The following is a 15920-nucleotide window of genomic DNA, read 5'->3' as shown; positions in this document are numbered from 1 at the left end:
TCTGTTAGGTGTCTGACTTCGCTTAGGTCATATCTCAGGGTCCTGAGATCTGGAGCCCTGCTTCAGGCTGCCCGTTCAGCGGGGAGTCTGCATGTTTCCCTCTGCCACTCTCCCTGCTTGTACCCTCCCTTGCTCTCCCTCTCAAATAAATAAATAAAATCGGAAAGAAAGAAAGAGAGAGAGAGAGAGAGAGAGGAGAGAAAGAAAGAAAGAAAGAAAGAAAGAAAGAAAGAAAGAAAGAAAGAAAGAAAAAGAAAAAAAAATCACACTGTTGATTTGACTATTTAGTGTCGACTGAATCACGAGCCACTAGCCAAGTTCTATTAGAGAAGGTACCAAATCATACGGATCACCCTTGTACCTCCAGGCACCAGCACAGTGTCTGGCACATTTGGAACTCTTTAATATATAAATAATTGTTGGAGGAATGAACAAACCCTTAAAGGAGGCAGCAGGGAATATACAGTCATGTTTACTGAGAGCCTACTATATGCCAGGCACTAGGCCAACTGGCTGGGGATAGATCAGTGAAGCAAAGAGATTTAAAAAAAAAAAGTTTCTTGGGAGCTTTTGAATGTGTAAGGGGGGACAGGTAATACACAAGTAAATTATCTATCTCATAGATAAATAGATCCATCACCTGTCTCATATCTATCTCATAGATCAATCGATCCATTGATGGGTAGACAGACATACTCTAGATAAAAAAAAACGTTCAATGTATCAAGTTCTAAGAAGAAAGAAAAGGCAGACCAGAGAGACAGGGAGGGTGGGGGAAGAGGGAGTTGTACTATTAAGAAGGGCTGGCCAAGACGGGCCTCTCCAAGAACAGTGAATTTGAATCGAGCAAGGACTGGAGATCGCCGCAGGGTGGCAGGTGGATTCAGAGGGGACAGCCCCGCAGGAGACTCGAGGCCGGAGGGAGTCTTGAGTAAAGGGGAGAGAGTTGCAGGAGGTGAGGTCGGCCGCGTAGACACAGATCAGCGGGGACAGCGTCGACCCACCCACACCTGCAAACTTGGAAATGCTCGTTCTCGGGCCTCGCCCCAGACTTACGGAGTCAGACATTCGGGGGGGGGGGGGGCGAGCCCTCGGGGTGACGGCGCGCGGCCAGGTGGGCCTCGGGCGTCTGGTCCCCGTCGTTACTCCCGGGATGCACGTGATCCCTGTCCTCTTTATCTCCCTAGCAGGGCCGGGGACCCGCCCAGCGCTCCGCTGATTTGCCCGCCGCGGATGCTCCGCTGGGGTTTCTCCCAAGCCCGGCGCCCCCCGCCCCCCCCGCCCTCCAGCCGCAGCTCGGCGCGGTCCCCCACCCCCGCCCCCGGGCAGAGCATCCCGGCCACCGGGCAGCGGCGCCTTGGGGACCAGCGTCCCAGGGCGGCAGGTGCAAAGGCGCCCGAGCCGGGGAGGCCAGGCGCGTGGGCCACGGCCGCGGGGTGGGGGTGGGGGTGGGGGCGGGGGCGGGGGTGGGGGGCGCCGGCTGCCGCGGCCCGGGGTTGGGGCGCATCGCTCGCCGCCCGCGGTCGCCCCGCCCGCCGGGACGTCTGCGCGCGGTCGGGATCCCGGGGGACCCGGCGGTCCGGGGCCTCGGGATTGGCCCGCAGCCTCCCCCGGGAGCCGCCGCTGCAAAGCCAGGCTGGGGCCGCCGGGCCGGGCCAGCGCCCTCTAGGCAGCGGAAGTGGAGCTTGCTTTACATCCGTCCTCCCCGCCTGGCGGAGTTGGGAGAAGGCAGGCTGGGGGGTGTGGAAAAATAAAAGGAAAAGTCCCTGCACCATGTAGATCAGCGCCCCGCAGCCTGGCACCCCGGCCGGCCGGGGGCCTCCCAGTCTGCGGCCATGAACGCGAGCAGCGAGGGCGACGGCTTCCCGGGCTCGGTGCAAAGTAAGTGCTTTTCCGGGCGCAGTGCGCGCTCCGGGGCCCAGTGCGCGCTCCGGGGCCCGGGCCCAAGCACGTCTGCGACGCAGCGAGCAGGCCCGGGGCCCCGAAATCGGGGTGACGGCCCCGCGCCGGCGTCCAGGGCACCGCGGAGGGCGCGCCGTGCAGGGGGCGCGCGGAGTGGGCTCGGGATCGGGGCACCCAGCCCCGCGCAAGGCGGGGGGCGCTCTCCAGCCTCCAGGACCCCTTGCAGGGGAGCGGGGAGCGGGGGAGGAGGAGGAGGGCACGCCGTTCAGACAATCGCCACCCCCTCGGGGCATTCCCCGCCTCCCCCCCTTCCAGGCGGAGTTTGGGGGGGGGGGTTGGGGGTAACCGCGATTACGCTGATGGGAAAGCTTCTGCCTCGGTGGCTCGAAATCCTTGAAGTGTGGGGATCCGAGGGTTTCGTGAGGTCTGGCGGGCTGGGCTTGCCCTGGAAAGCCTTTTGCACATTAAAGGTGGAGATCTGAATGGGGAATGGGGCGGTGGTCGCTTTCTTTGAGTTTGGGATTCGTCGTAATTTTCCTGGTGAGGACAGCAGCCTTATCCAAGTACCTGATTTCGCCCGCCGCATTGTTTCCCCAAAGTGTGGTCCAGAGACTGAGCGCAGACCAGCCACCTGGGAGCGCGAGCGCTTGTTAAAAAAAAAAAAAAAAAAGAAAGAAAGAAAAGAAAGAAAGAAAGAAAAGAAAAAGAAAGGAAAAAGGAAAAAGCTCCCCAGGCCCCACCCATTAGATGGGGGACGTGGGGGGAGGGGATCTGTGGCCAGACCCTGAGCCATTCGGTTGCACACAGTTTGAAACGCACCCCTGGCACGGGGGTTTGCAGACACCTGGCACATGGTAAGCGCTCAGCTTGTTAGCTGTTTTGGAGACATTGCCTCCCAAACTTAGCTGGGTATTCCTTGCAGAAGTTGTGGAAAGCACAGATTTCTCTAAACACCAGTCCCTTCTGCATCCTACCTCCATCAGGACTCAGTATCCCCGAAGTGGGACTTAGGTGTGGCCTCAGATATGTCCGTGTTTCACGCATACACACGCACGCACCCTGATCGTTTATGATGCTGTTACAGGTTTGGAGAACATAGTGAAGATAAAGGAATTCTCTCTTGTTGCTGTTGAGCTCTTACCTGTACCCAGTGTTTTCTATTTGATCTGTTAATTCTCACTACAAATGCAGGAGGTTAGGTATATATTCACCATTCCAAATTTTCAGAGGGGGATGTCACATTCAATAGGATGTCTCGGGAATAACCCCATCACGTATCATGCTGGGGCATGAGGCCCCCTGTGCTGGCTTTTTACAAGCGCAATCTTACTTAATTCTCTTAATGGTCCTGTGAAACAGAAATTTATACCCATTTTACAGATGGGAGAGACCAAGTCCAAGTCACGGCTTGTAAATTGTAGTGTCAGGATTCTAAAAGAAAGTCTAGGTCGTTACTTGTGTGTCTGCCACATGCTGGAGGCATTGGTTATTAAAACCCTTTCATACTGAGTATCAGTCTTGTTAGATCACTAAGGAATCCTCATCAATGTCAGTCACCTCATCTCCTGGTTCCTTATTTTCCTGTTAGTCCCATGGGCGCCTCAGCTCCAGGGAAGCAGTGTTTCAGGGGAACAGAAAAGCCTTCATTCCTTCCATTCATTGATTTCGATGTACTTAGGGTGCAGGGCGCTCTGCAGAACAGCTTATAAAACATTACAACAGAGCCCAGACTAGCTCTCCTTAGCAAGTCAACCAGATTGTGTTCCCACAGCGATTTCTTGTCTTAGCTTGACTTGGGGAAAATTGAACATAATATTTATAAATTTTCAGAAAGTTATGCTTCATATATATACCAGCTATATATATATGCACAAAGGTAGTTCTCGTGTGATTTAGACCTGAGGAAAATTAGAAATAATAAAAAGACCCTATAAGTACTGAGATTATGATGCATAGATAACATAGAATAGTGTGTTTTAGGTGATTACATATGTTTTTAAGGATTTATTTGAGAGAGGAAGAGAGAGAGTTGGGGGTGGGGGGGACAAAGAGAAAATCTCAAGCAGACTCCTCACTGAGCTCAGAGCCCACCACGGGGCTCCATCCCACCACCCGTGACATCATGACCAGAGCAAAACCCAAGAGTCTGGTACTTACCCTACTGAGCCACTCAGGCGCTTATTATACTTTAAATAATTATACTTGTAAAAATTTTAGTGATCTAGGCACAGTGCTTATGCAATATTATGTGGGGAAAAGACTAATTTTACAGTACATTATGATCTTAAAAATTTTAAGCATAAAGAGAATGAAAGAAAATATTTTGTAATGTTCATGGTACACATAGGTGGAAGGATTGTGAGTGATTTTCCCTCTGCTTCTTCCAGATTCATTGTTATAAGCATGAGTTTCCTTATCATAAGGCAAAGAAACTTTTAAAAATAAAAATTAAGGTAGTCCTATTAGAGACTTATTAATTGAATTTCTTCATTTAACCAACATTTACATAGCACTAATACAGTGCCAGATATTGTGGTGAGTGCTTTGCAAATGTTAACACAGTATTAACTCTTGGCATCATTACTGTTGAGAAACAATGTCCCTAAACGTTAGGAATGAACTTTGACGACAAGTAACAACTGAACTATATACCAGCCTAATGAGAAGTCTGGAATTAGTTGATTCACGGGATCGATGAGGTAGGGATCAGCATATGTAGGTATCTTAGCATTTTCCCCATAGTAAGAACATGGTTGTAGAACCTGGCATCCCATCTGCATTCCAGGCCAAAAGAAGAGGGAACCAGTGCCAATCACGTCTGATCCCTTTTTATCATGGAAGCCAAACTTCCCAGAAGTTCCCAAGCATGTAAGGGACCAAGATTATTACTGAGTAGTTTTCATGGGGTTGGGGTGGGGATGGAGGTGAGGGTATAAAAGTGGAGGGATTGGTTTTCATAAGGACTGGGAAGTACAACTACCTTTTGTTGGGATAGGACATGGCTACTGGTCCTTCAAAGTGCAAGCAACGTTGCACATCAAAAAGATTCCTTGCATGAAATGCCACTCGCGCCCCACTGGCCATTACTTGGGTCTGAGAGAGAAGTGGGGAGTAGAATGGACATCCGGTGCTGCTAAGAGAGAAGTGGGGAGTAGAATGGACATCCGGTGCTGCTAAGAGAGAAGAGGGGAGTAGAATGGACATCTGGCCAGCAACTAGCCATCTCTGCCACAGTGCCTTTTTTTTTCTAACATGAGTCTGGTTTCTGTTGTTATGTCGAGCAGTTTGGAATTAATTAATTAATCTGTGACTTCCGCTTTGTCCCATGGAGTTCCAGGTGGTACAACGGTGCTGGTTGAGCTTACTCCCGACATCCACATCTGTGGCCTCTGCAAGCAGCAGTTTAACAACCTGGATGCCTTTGTAGCTCACAAGCAGAGTGGCTGCCAGCTGACCAGCACGTCCGGGGCAGCCCCCAGCACGGTCCAGTTTGTATCTGAAGAAACAGTGCCTGCCACCCAAACTCAGACCACCACCAGAACCATCACCTCAGAGACCCAGACGATCACAGGTACAGCCCGGAGGGTGGGAGAGATGGTGAGAGTAGGCCTGGTTATGTCCCAAACACCTCCGTGGAGCTTATTAAAAATATAGATTCCCAGGGTCCACCCCGTAGGGTTGCTGATTCATTATTTTTAACAAGCTCCACTGGGAAGCCAGCTGCCCAGCCAGGTTTGGGAATTGCTGGGTGAAAACATGAGCTGTTAGCAGTTATAGATGTTGTCACATGTTAAAACAGACAAAAAACAGAGTTCTCAAACAAAAACCTATATATATATATATATATATATATATATATATATATATACACTAAGAAAAAAAATACTTGTGGGAAATACGTTGCATAAAAAAAAGTAATTATTCTGGGTAGTGGGAGTATGGGTATGATCCCCAAATTTGCATTATTTTTATAAAGGGACAAAAAACATGGGGTGTGCTTTTGTTTTTGCTTTTTTTGTTTTTTTTTAATTTACCAATAGGCATGGTTACCCCCCGACCCCCTGTGCTGCCAGCCAGGAAAATAGAAAACTTCATCCTAGATCTTGGTTGTGTTCATTTACTCCACCAAAAATAATTTACAGATGGATCCAAAATTTAAATGTGTGCAGTAAAACCATAAAAGCTCTAGAGTAAATATTAGACGCAGACACACACATACACACACTCACACTAACCCATACCTATACCTACACCTGTAGAATCTGTCTCAAGGGACGAGACAGACAACTTTAAAGTCACCCATTTATGAGATAGTTGGCGCAGACACTGCTGGATCCTGTGGGAAACAGAATTATCCCTTAGCTAAAGGCTTTCAGATTTTTAAATTAAAATATATGGGGCTCCTGGCTGACTCAGTTGGTGGAACATGTGACTCTAGGTCTTGGGGTTGTGAGTTTGAGCCCCACATTGCACGTAGGGATTACTTAAAAATAAAGTCTTTAAGAAATAATTTTCTATGTATATCTCAATACCATGCCTACCAAAGAAGACAGGCCAGGCCCCCTCAAGGAAAAGAAAAAGAATCCTGTATGTGGCTACAAATAGTGTTACAATTTTTCCAAAGTAAAAACAATGTATAAAACTAAACACCAGCAACTGGGGGGAAAAAACTGCAGCACAGATGTCTAAGGTTTAATGTCCTTTATATATAAAGAACTCCTAAAATCAATAAAAGTACAGGAAAAGAACCCAGTGAAAAAGTCCTCAAAGGGCAGCAGATGGTATATAAAGGAGGCCACTGAAGAGAAAAGGATCCTCCGTCACCGTAGTAATTAAATTAATGCAAGTCAAAGGAAGGCTTGGGACAGGATACTGCTTTCCTTTTCTGGGGATGTCAATTCCTATAACCTGAGCAATTTTGTGATATCTTTTAAATCTTTCAAGTTTAAAACTGTACATAGACACATTTACTTAGTAAATCCACTTCTTGCTATTTATCCCGTAAAATTTTATAAACAGATGTATAAGGGCATTCCTCTCCAGTATATGCTATAAAGAAAGTGGAACCTTTGTGTACATCAAGAGAAAATTAGATGAATAAACCTCAGATATTCAGACAATGAAATATGACCTAACCTTTAAAAAGGGACCCCGATCTTTGTACAGATACAGAAAGACAGAAAGATCCTCAGGAGAATTGCAAAAAAAAACCGCACGTATGCATGCACACATAGTATTATATTCAAGACAAGCTTCTAGAACAGGAACAAGGCAGGTAATGTTAACGAAAGAAGTAAGCTGTGTGTAAGGTAATGGGGATGGGTGGGGACTTTGGTTAAGTAGAGTAAGCATGCATGACTTGGGACAGCTGCCCTTTGGATACAGTCAGCTACTTGGGTTTTTCAGAGAAGCTGAAAACTGTAAAATTTCCCAAATTTTAAAACTCTGTTGGCCAAACGAAATATATCAATAAGCCTGACTGGGCCCACAGGCCTTTCCCAGACTTTTCTCCGACAGTGTTTAGTACAGTTAATCTGGAGCCAAAGGGTGAAAAGAACATCGAACGTGGGGGCACGGACTTTTATCTCCTTGATTTTGTGTTGGTGTGGTGTTTGAGTTTTTTGACAATAAGCAAAGTTTCGTGGTTGTCTCCTTAATGCATCCAAACTAATGCTTCTGCTGAGTTTTTTAAATATTGCAATATAATTACCTGATCACCTCCCAAGCCTTAAGAAAGGCACCTCCCACTTTTCTCCTGAGTTTATCTTAAATATCATCCCAGAGGGAGTCACCAAGAAAGCGTGAAAACTAAAAGCCACCTTAGCAGTGGGCCTGGGTACAACTTTCCTATTTTACTTCTGGACAAAGGGAAGCCGCAGGTGGGGAGGAGACACAGCCAGGTTAGGACGGTTGGGGGACTTACCCATTTTGGACTTTACCCTAATGGTCATCTTCCTGTTCAGGGTCCTCAACATCAGACTCCCAGTAACCCCACGCACTGGGTGTGAAAACTCTCAAACAATGCCTTAGTGTCAGGAGGCTTCAAGGCCCACACTTTATTTGTGGCCAAAGCACCTTCCTGGGTTCTGAGCCTCTGCTTACACTGTCCTCTCTGCCTGAAATACTTTTCCCAGCTTTCTCTGGCATGAGGGTGGACACACAGAGGGTCTCGTTTCATCTCCAGATACTCCCCTTTGCTCTTTGTGGCAGCGGCCAAGATGAAGTGCTCTACCTAACAAATGAGCCACATCGCTTTGCCCCAGAAGCTGTGTATGTGTCATTCCATCTGCCTGGAACTGACTCTTACGTGGACATCAGAGCTGAGCTTAAAGACGCTCCTTAGAGACCCCTTTCATGACCCCACACACACACTGTTCCCCCAGGCCAGCTCAGGTCCCTGTAAATAAACCATCACTAGGCCGTAAGCACCCTGAGGTCAGGCCTGCACCCCTCGTGTCCACCCTGGATCCCTAGTGCGGGTCTTGGTGCAGGGAATGAGCCGCTGGCCCCATCCCCGTCCATCGGTAAAGCTGACCCCACACCCACATACCCGCTCCTGCCTCTGTCCTGGGTCTTTGCTCAGAGACGCTCACCCTCCCCTTGGCGTTTTCACCACCGTGCAATCACTCGCCGTGGGCAAGCCTGGGTTTTGCCGGCCACCCTGTACGCTCAGGCCAGGCCTGGAGACCTCCGTGTGCCCAGCTCACAGTGGCACCCACTACACGGTCAGACAGACTGCTGGGCTTGCATCCCTGTCTGCCACCCCCAGCCCCAGACTGCGGGCAAGTCACCCTCTGCTCCCTAATACTTATCATCCGTAAAAAAAAAAAAGGGGGGGGGGTGGTTAGAGTGGCACCTAATACTATTAGGTAATAGAATTAGATGCCAATTACCTAGTAATCATTGTGTTATTGGAGGACTCTGTGATAATGAACATAAAGGGCCTGGGACGGAATAATTGGGCCCAGGAAACAACGGCTTTTATTAACGTGGAGATTAATGACCAGGTGGCAGACGGATGCTGAGATCTGCTGTATGTTCCGTCTCTGCCTGACCCAGCGGCTCTTCCTCGCCATTCCTATTTCTCTGCCACAAAACAAGCAGAAGCCCACTTTGCTTCCCTCCTTTCACACTGTTTCACTTGGTTTTCTGGGCCCAACTCCCCCCCTGCACCTGAGTGGGCTTCTGTGCTCCACTTAGTGCAGCTCCCCGACCGGCCTGGGGCCCAGGATCCCCGGGGAGCTTGTTAAAGATACCGGTGCCCGGGCTCTACCTCCTGAACTCGAGGCTCCGGGGCTGAGGCTCAGGCATCTGTATTTCTAACGAGCTCCTGGGGGACTCCAGGTCTCAGCCAGTGTGGTAAGTCACTCACCACCCAAGGCCACACAGCCTGACCCCCGACCCTGCACAGATTTCTCCAGATACTCCGCCCCCCCCCCCCCCCCCCCAGACATTGCCCAAACTTGTCTGTGCCTCTCAGGCCACGATTAAAGCCAAACCCTTCCCCAATCAGCTCATCTCTGCCCCTTCTCTGTCCAATAATAGTCGGACAGTAGTTTACAATAAGCAAAACATATTCTCTGCCTGCTGGCTTTGAAAGCTGCCTTCTGTTTGGCATTTGGTTTAAGAACTTTTCTACAGGGGCGGTGACGTTAAAGATCGACGCCGGTGAAAACCATTAGCATCCCACATGCCTTTCCTAAGTCCTGAAAATCTCGGGGGGCCGAGGAGATAGGCCCGTGACTTGGCCTCTTGGCCACTTAGGGACTGAGGAGCCTCGTGACCATGGCGAATTACAAGAGCTCCTGGTGTCTCGTTTTTAAAGTAAGGACGAGAATAACTAGAAAGGCCACGGGCTTGGTAAAGAGTCCGGACCAGATTGCCCGGGTTCGATTCCCGCGGCGCCACTTGCTGACCAGGTAACCTTGGGCATGTAACAGGATCTCGGTGTCTGTTCTCCCCACTGTAACATGACCGTCCCCACCTCCGAGGGTTCTAGCCAGGGCTCCTAAATGCCAGACACTCAGAGCTGTCAGGGTTAGCTCTCCTTACTTACCAAATCAGGGGGCTGTGAAGCAGCACACGGAAAATGTGGATGCAGTGCCTGGCTCATGACGAGTCCCCCAGCCAATAGTAGTTGAGTTGACCTCTTGACCTAGAATGGTCTTTCTCTCCCCTTCTGGTTAGTTCCTACTCTTTTGGTCCCAGGCGCAAAGTCACCTCCACCTAGAAGCTAGCCACGGTTTCTCCCTCTCCCCACCTCTCTTCCCCTGAGGTTAGGTGTTTCACCGCTCCCCTCCCGGCACCTATTTATCTCCATTGCAATTAACTAGTAATTTGGTGACACGCGGCCTTTAGTTCGATAGAGAAATGGATTCAGATGCTGTCAGAGGCCAGGCAGCGGCAGGGAGTACAGCTGCAGATATGCCACGATGGGGAGTGGGAGGGCCTGTGGACAGCCAGCTGGGAAAGGAAAGCAGTCCGACAGCCAGGAACCATCGCCGGCTACATCCTGGTGGGACTAGGAGCTGGGCTGGCTCTCACAGGTAGGCCATGCCGTCCTCCTGTTGAACGTAACAGTTCACAAAACATCAGCATGAGCTGGGTGCTCTGGGACCATGCAGAACAAGACCGAAACAGGACCCCTGCCTCCTCCCATCTAAGGCACAAAATACCCAACATCCCCTCCTCTGCTGCTCTGAGTAACACCTGTTTCTCTAGCTATTCCAGATGAGCCATAACCAAATTCTCTGCTTCTCCCCACCTCTTGACAGGTCCCTTGCAGGCTTCCTCAAGCCTCCCCACACCTCATCTGACCTGAGCCCACAACCGGGAATAAGTCCTTTGTAGCAGCCCTGTTGCTGAACTACCCCAGGGCTCCCGTGATATGAGGTTCCCTTGTCGCACCAAGTAAACAACTTACTCAACCACAGCCACAGCCGTGTCCCTGGTGGTCTCTGGCCAGAGGATGTTGACAAAGGGAAGACCCAGCCCACCCAGTTGATTTTAAAAACCTTAAAAGAGAATCTGAAGGCTCTGTTTGGCCTGGGGGCCCCAAGTTAGTGGTTTGATTTCTAGTTTACTGGATTGTAAACCTCCCTGCCAGCAGGGACCTCATCAGTCTTGCTTTCCTGCTTCCCCCCCCCCACCCCCCATCACCCTCCAGGACCAGGCCTGACATACCATAGGCACTCAATAAAACAGTTAATGGAGTGAGCGCAGGGGAAGGGCAGCTGTGAGAATTAGGTTAGTGTGAATGTAGCTGGTGGCATGGGGTCTGCCCCCTCGGGAGGGTCCGGCAGTGGCAGTGTTGGGACTCTTGTGTGCCAGATGCTGGAGCTGACTGTGGGTGTTGCTTGCCCTTGGAGAATTTCAAGCCCGTGAAGGAGGAGAATTCCGTCGTAAGACATACAAGACCAGCCGTCTGTGACAAGCATAGTCTTGTGCAAAGAGTAAATGGAGTAGATTGGTCCCAGTGGGGAAGGCCAGAGGGAAAATTTGAGTGAGATCAAATGTATAATAGCCCTTGAAGGACTCACTGGCCTTTGGGAGGAAGATAGTGGGAAGGGACCATTTCTTAATGGTGGTTTAGAGGTGGGGAAGCTCAAGGCAAGATCTGGTAACAGTGGCTAGAGATGACAAAGAGCCTACGTGGTAGGAGTCATGCTCAGCTCTGGCCTTTATTCCGAAGGAGCTGGGGAGCCATTGAAGGTTGTTGAGCAGGTGAGCGATTTAGTAAGACAAACTAATGATTTGCTCAGAGGATCTGACAATAATAATAACAACAGCCAATCCTGATGTAGTGCTTCTTTGCCATCTCTTTTCTAAGCACTCCGTATGAACCATAAATTAGGTACTGAGAGTTATTATCCCCATTTTACCAATAACAACTCAGGCACAAAACGTTGAAAGCTTGTCCAAGATGACAGAGCCACGAAGTGGCAAATGCAAGCTACCCGGCTGCAGAATCTGCTCTTGCCTGCATACACCCCACCCTTGGAAGAGCCCTCATGACAGTGTTTCTCAAACTTGTTTGTGACCCGGTGGACCCTGCAGATACCCAGACCCCGTGTTCTGCCCCAGGGTAACATCTCCATGGCTCTGAGCTGGGCCTTGGGAATTTGAACCAGCCAATGGGGGCTCATGTTAAAGAACTGAATCGAATCTGTGTTTTAAAGAGCTTCCCCAGATGGATCCCAAGATCCCAAGAAGCTTGTCTACCTGACTGCTCCCAATTTAATGCCTCCTTTTTTTTTTTTTTTTTTTTTCCAGAAGTGCACACCAAACTGCAGCATATTAGTTCCAATTTTCACCTTCAAGGGCAAGCGGGTCTGATTGGCTCGGCTTTTGTCAGGTATCTGCTGCTGGACCAATCACCTGTGGCAGAGAGAGGGGGGTGGACTCAGGGATGGGAACCTGGCGGAGGGTCAGCCCCGGGGTCTCTTGCCTGGTGGGTTCCATGTGCACCACTGGCATGAAAACCTCTTTCTCTCAGGAGAGGAATTTGGAGTTTGCAGTTGAATCCAGAACCCTAAATGTGAATCGTAGGCCTGGAGACCATTGGTTAAGAAACAGGAAGAAAAGAACAATAGATTTGTATATATGAGAATGTAGTAATATCCTTCATCTGTAAAGCTCATGTACAAGTCAATGAGGAAAAAAATGAAATTCAATAGAAAAAGAAAGAGCTAATAGCATAAACAGGGAATTCACTATAGAGAGTATAGGGATGGATAAAAAGTGTTGAAAGGGGTCCATCCTCACCAATTATGAAAGAAATGCACATGAAACTAAATTGATCTCATTTTGTCCTGTCACATAGCCATCGAGCTAGCAGAAATAAAGGAGAGAATGTAAATGGATTTAGATTTTTGGAAAGGATCTTATAATTATGTATCAGTAAGCAATTAAATGGCCATAGCATTCTGACCAATTCTTCAACTTTTAGAGGAAGGTATCCAGAGAATCTGGACGTCAGTTAAAAATTGGGCATAGGTGTTATTTATAAAAATAATACCTAGAAGCCAACTCACTGTCAAAGACAAGGGAATAAATAATGTAGCCATGCCACAACCAAAATGAAGGGGTAGTAGGCAGCCATTTGAAATTGTGTTTTGGATGAATGATAGCATGGCAAACAGCTTCAAATGGCAAAAAAAAAAAAAAAAAAAAAAAAAAAAAAGGAGATTACAAATTATTTAAGCCACATTGCCAGTTTTATACTTTTAAAAATCTGTATACAAAGAATATCTTCTCCATTAGGTTGATCATTAATTCGCAAATGTCTGTTAAGCCACTGCCCTTTGCCAAATTCTGTGTTAGGTGCTGGGAGACAGTGAGGGAGAGAACAGGTGTGTCCTCGAGTGGCTCATCCAGCCAAAGGGGAGGAGAGGATAGTCATTAAATAACTTCCCAACTAATTATGTAATCACAGTAGAGATAAGTGCTTTAGAGTAAAAGTATACTATATAATGAGCATATAATGAAGGGGTATATATTGTCATATGATATATTATCATGGGCAGCTTTGGGCAGCTTTTATTTTCTTCTCTACCCTTTTTCTGTACTCCTTAGATTTTCTACAATTAGTGTTTACTTTTATTTAAAAAAAAAGAAGCAGCAGCAGCAATACAGGGGTGCCTGGCTGACTCAGTCAGTAGATGCTTGATCTCAGGGTTGTATGTTCGAGCCCCATATTGGATGTAGAGATGACTTAAAAACAAGATCTTTAAAAAAAAATAATAAAATAAGATCTTTAAGAAAAACACAGTTTTTAATTTAAAAAGAGAATTAAAAAGTGGAGTTTTTAAATTGAAGAAGAGAAGGGAGAAGTAAAATGGGTTGGAAGATGTGAAAACTGTCTTCAGATATCCAAAGGGCAGCTTCGTGGGAAAGGAGCTAGACTAGTGGTCCATGTGAGCCCAGCAGGTTCAGACACGGATGGGTATGACCTCAGAGAGAAAGATTCTGGTTCCCTGTGGCATTCATATAACAGTCTTACATTTTAAGCAGCATCGTAACTGAGTCACCGAACACCCGAGGTGCTACCGCTACAGACCAGGGCTGACTACAACAAACAGGCTCTCGGGTGGACACCTGGACACACTGGGCAGCAAGAGAAATTCCAGGGGGACAAGAAACAAAGCAAAAGCCCTCAGGAGGGGTGTGAGGCTGTGAGCTACTGGGGGTAGGGGGGGCTGATCTCACTAAATGTGGGACTGGTTTTAGTAGCCAAGCCAGGGGAGATGAGGCCCTGAGTGCTTGCAAAGAGTTGGTCTCGGGTCAGTGGGACTATACACACCTGGGGATTAGTGGTGAGTCCAACATCAAATCACACAAACACTTCACCAGGCCTGAGGCAACCTCCCAAGGACCAAAGCCACTCGAAGCCTTTCCCCGGGGGATCTATAGGCTCTGCTGTTCCCAGGGCAGCCTGGAAAGAAGCCAGGTGTGGGGATATCTATGATGGGAGGGGATGACCCTCTATAAAGCCAGCCAAGAGGCTCCAGCAAGACTTGGTAAGAGATGCCCCCAGGCCCCTTTGCTGGCTGTTGAATTTCAGCCACCTGCGACAGAAAGTATTAATAAGTATGTGCTTCCGTATTCTGATATGTCACCTTTCATGGATGACCCTACATAAAATTGCATTTCCCCCCTTGCATTCCCTGTGCCCCTTTTCTGCTTTATTTCTCTGCATAGCCTTTAGCTCTGTATTAGCTGTGTAGCATATGTTTAGTTATTGCCTGCACCACTCCCAACCAGTGTCAGCTCCATGAAGGCAGGTTTGTTGTCCTTTTTGTTCACTGATGTGTCTCTAGTGCCTAGAAGAGTGCCTGGCACAAGGAAGGTGCTTCATAAATATTTGCTGGATAAGGTCGTGAATAATGACAACGGCACTAACAATTTTACATGCCTGATTTTTAATCTGCACCACAGCCCTAGGAGATAGGGATAGAAATTATCCCCATCCCCCAGGTGAGGAAAGTGAGCCCCAGAGAGGTTACATAGGAGCGACCAACACTTGGTTTCTGCTCAGGACATGGTCTCCGGGTTGTGAGGTCGAGCCCCACGTTGGGCTCCACACAGTGTGGGATCCGCTTTGGATTCTCACTCTCGCTCTTCCTCTGCCCATCCCCCTACTCATTCGCATGCTCTGTCTCTGAAATAAATAAATAAATCTTAAAAAATAACCCAAAAGGTTATGTATCTGGCCTACACACACACACACACAGTAAGTGGCGAGACTTGGCCTCATATTAATTCGAAGATAGATTTTAACATATCTGAAATAGAGGAGCATGTCAGAATCAATGAGATTGCTGTCAACCAACAGGCAGTCACCAAAAAAAAAAAAAAAAAAAGTCTTTTGTGAGCCTGTGAACAAACTTGAACATGGCTGAACATGTTTTTGTCACTTTGGCAGAGTGGCATGTTTTTTTTTTTTTTTTTTTTTGGAACTCCGTGTATTGAGCTTCATTGTTGAAACATCTTCCAAGATAACTGTGTGATGATTCCAGTTAAAGATGAAAAGTAACTGTGTACCCAGAAATACTTGCAAACAGTAGCGGGGGTCCACTTGATATTCATGAAGCAAAGGGTGGTTGTTGGAGGAACAACTGCAGTTCTTGCAAAGCAACAAACAGGAAAGATGGATTCCCAGAATCAGACAAAGTTGGGTTAAGTTTTACTGCTGAGGTTCATGGAAAAGAATCGTGTACGCCAGTGGTTCTCAAACTTGAGCATGTATCAGAACACTCAGGGTGGCTTGTTAGAACACAGGCTTGCTGGGTCCACCCCAGAGCTTCTGATTCAGGGGGCTGGGGCGGGGCCTGAGGATCTGTCTTTGTAGCAAGTTCCCCCCATAAGTGCAGTGCTGCTGGCTGGGGACCCCTCTGCTTTGAGAACTGAGCAGAGCAAGGGAAGCAGGAGCAAAAGCCAAAACCCACAGGGTAGTTGAAACATTTCAACAAGAGGCAGGTGTGGTTGATCCAGGCCTCCAAGGCACTTGGGTGAAGACA

General features: G+C 48.2%; 1 protein-coding gene across 4 annotated transcripts in view; it reads left to right on the top strand.

The window, feature by feature from the left end:
- Positions 1-1569: 1569 nt before the first annotated feature.
- The window catches only part of ZFP64 (ZFP64 zinc finger protein), an 87903-nt gene continuing 73552 nt past the window's right edge, over positions 1570-15920 (top strand). Inside the window, exons 1-3 of one of the 4 annotated variants that reach the window (XM_072801454.1) lie at positions 1589-1881; positions 4688-4770; positions 5240-5473. In XM_072801454.1, the coding sequence (XP_072657555.1) occupies positions 4737-4770; positions 5240-5473 (268 nt within the window). In that variant the 5' untranslated portion in view covers positions 1589-1881; positions 4688-4736. Of the gene's footprint in view, positions 1882-4687; positions 4771-5233; positions 5474-15920 lie in introns of all 4 variants that reach the window. The other 3 variants (XM_072801455.1, XM_072801453.1, XM_072801452.1) reach the window with 3 other exon arrangements.

Source organism: Canis lupus, chromosome 26, assembly GCF_048164855.1.
Source record: "Canis lupus baileyi chromosome 26, mCanLup2.hap1, whole genome shotgun sequence".
Lineage (NCBI taxonomy): Eukaryota > Metazoa > Chordata > Mammalia > Carnivora > Canidae > Canis > Canis lupus.
This window is presented reverse-complemented; position numbering and strand designations above follow the sequence as displayed.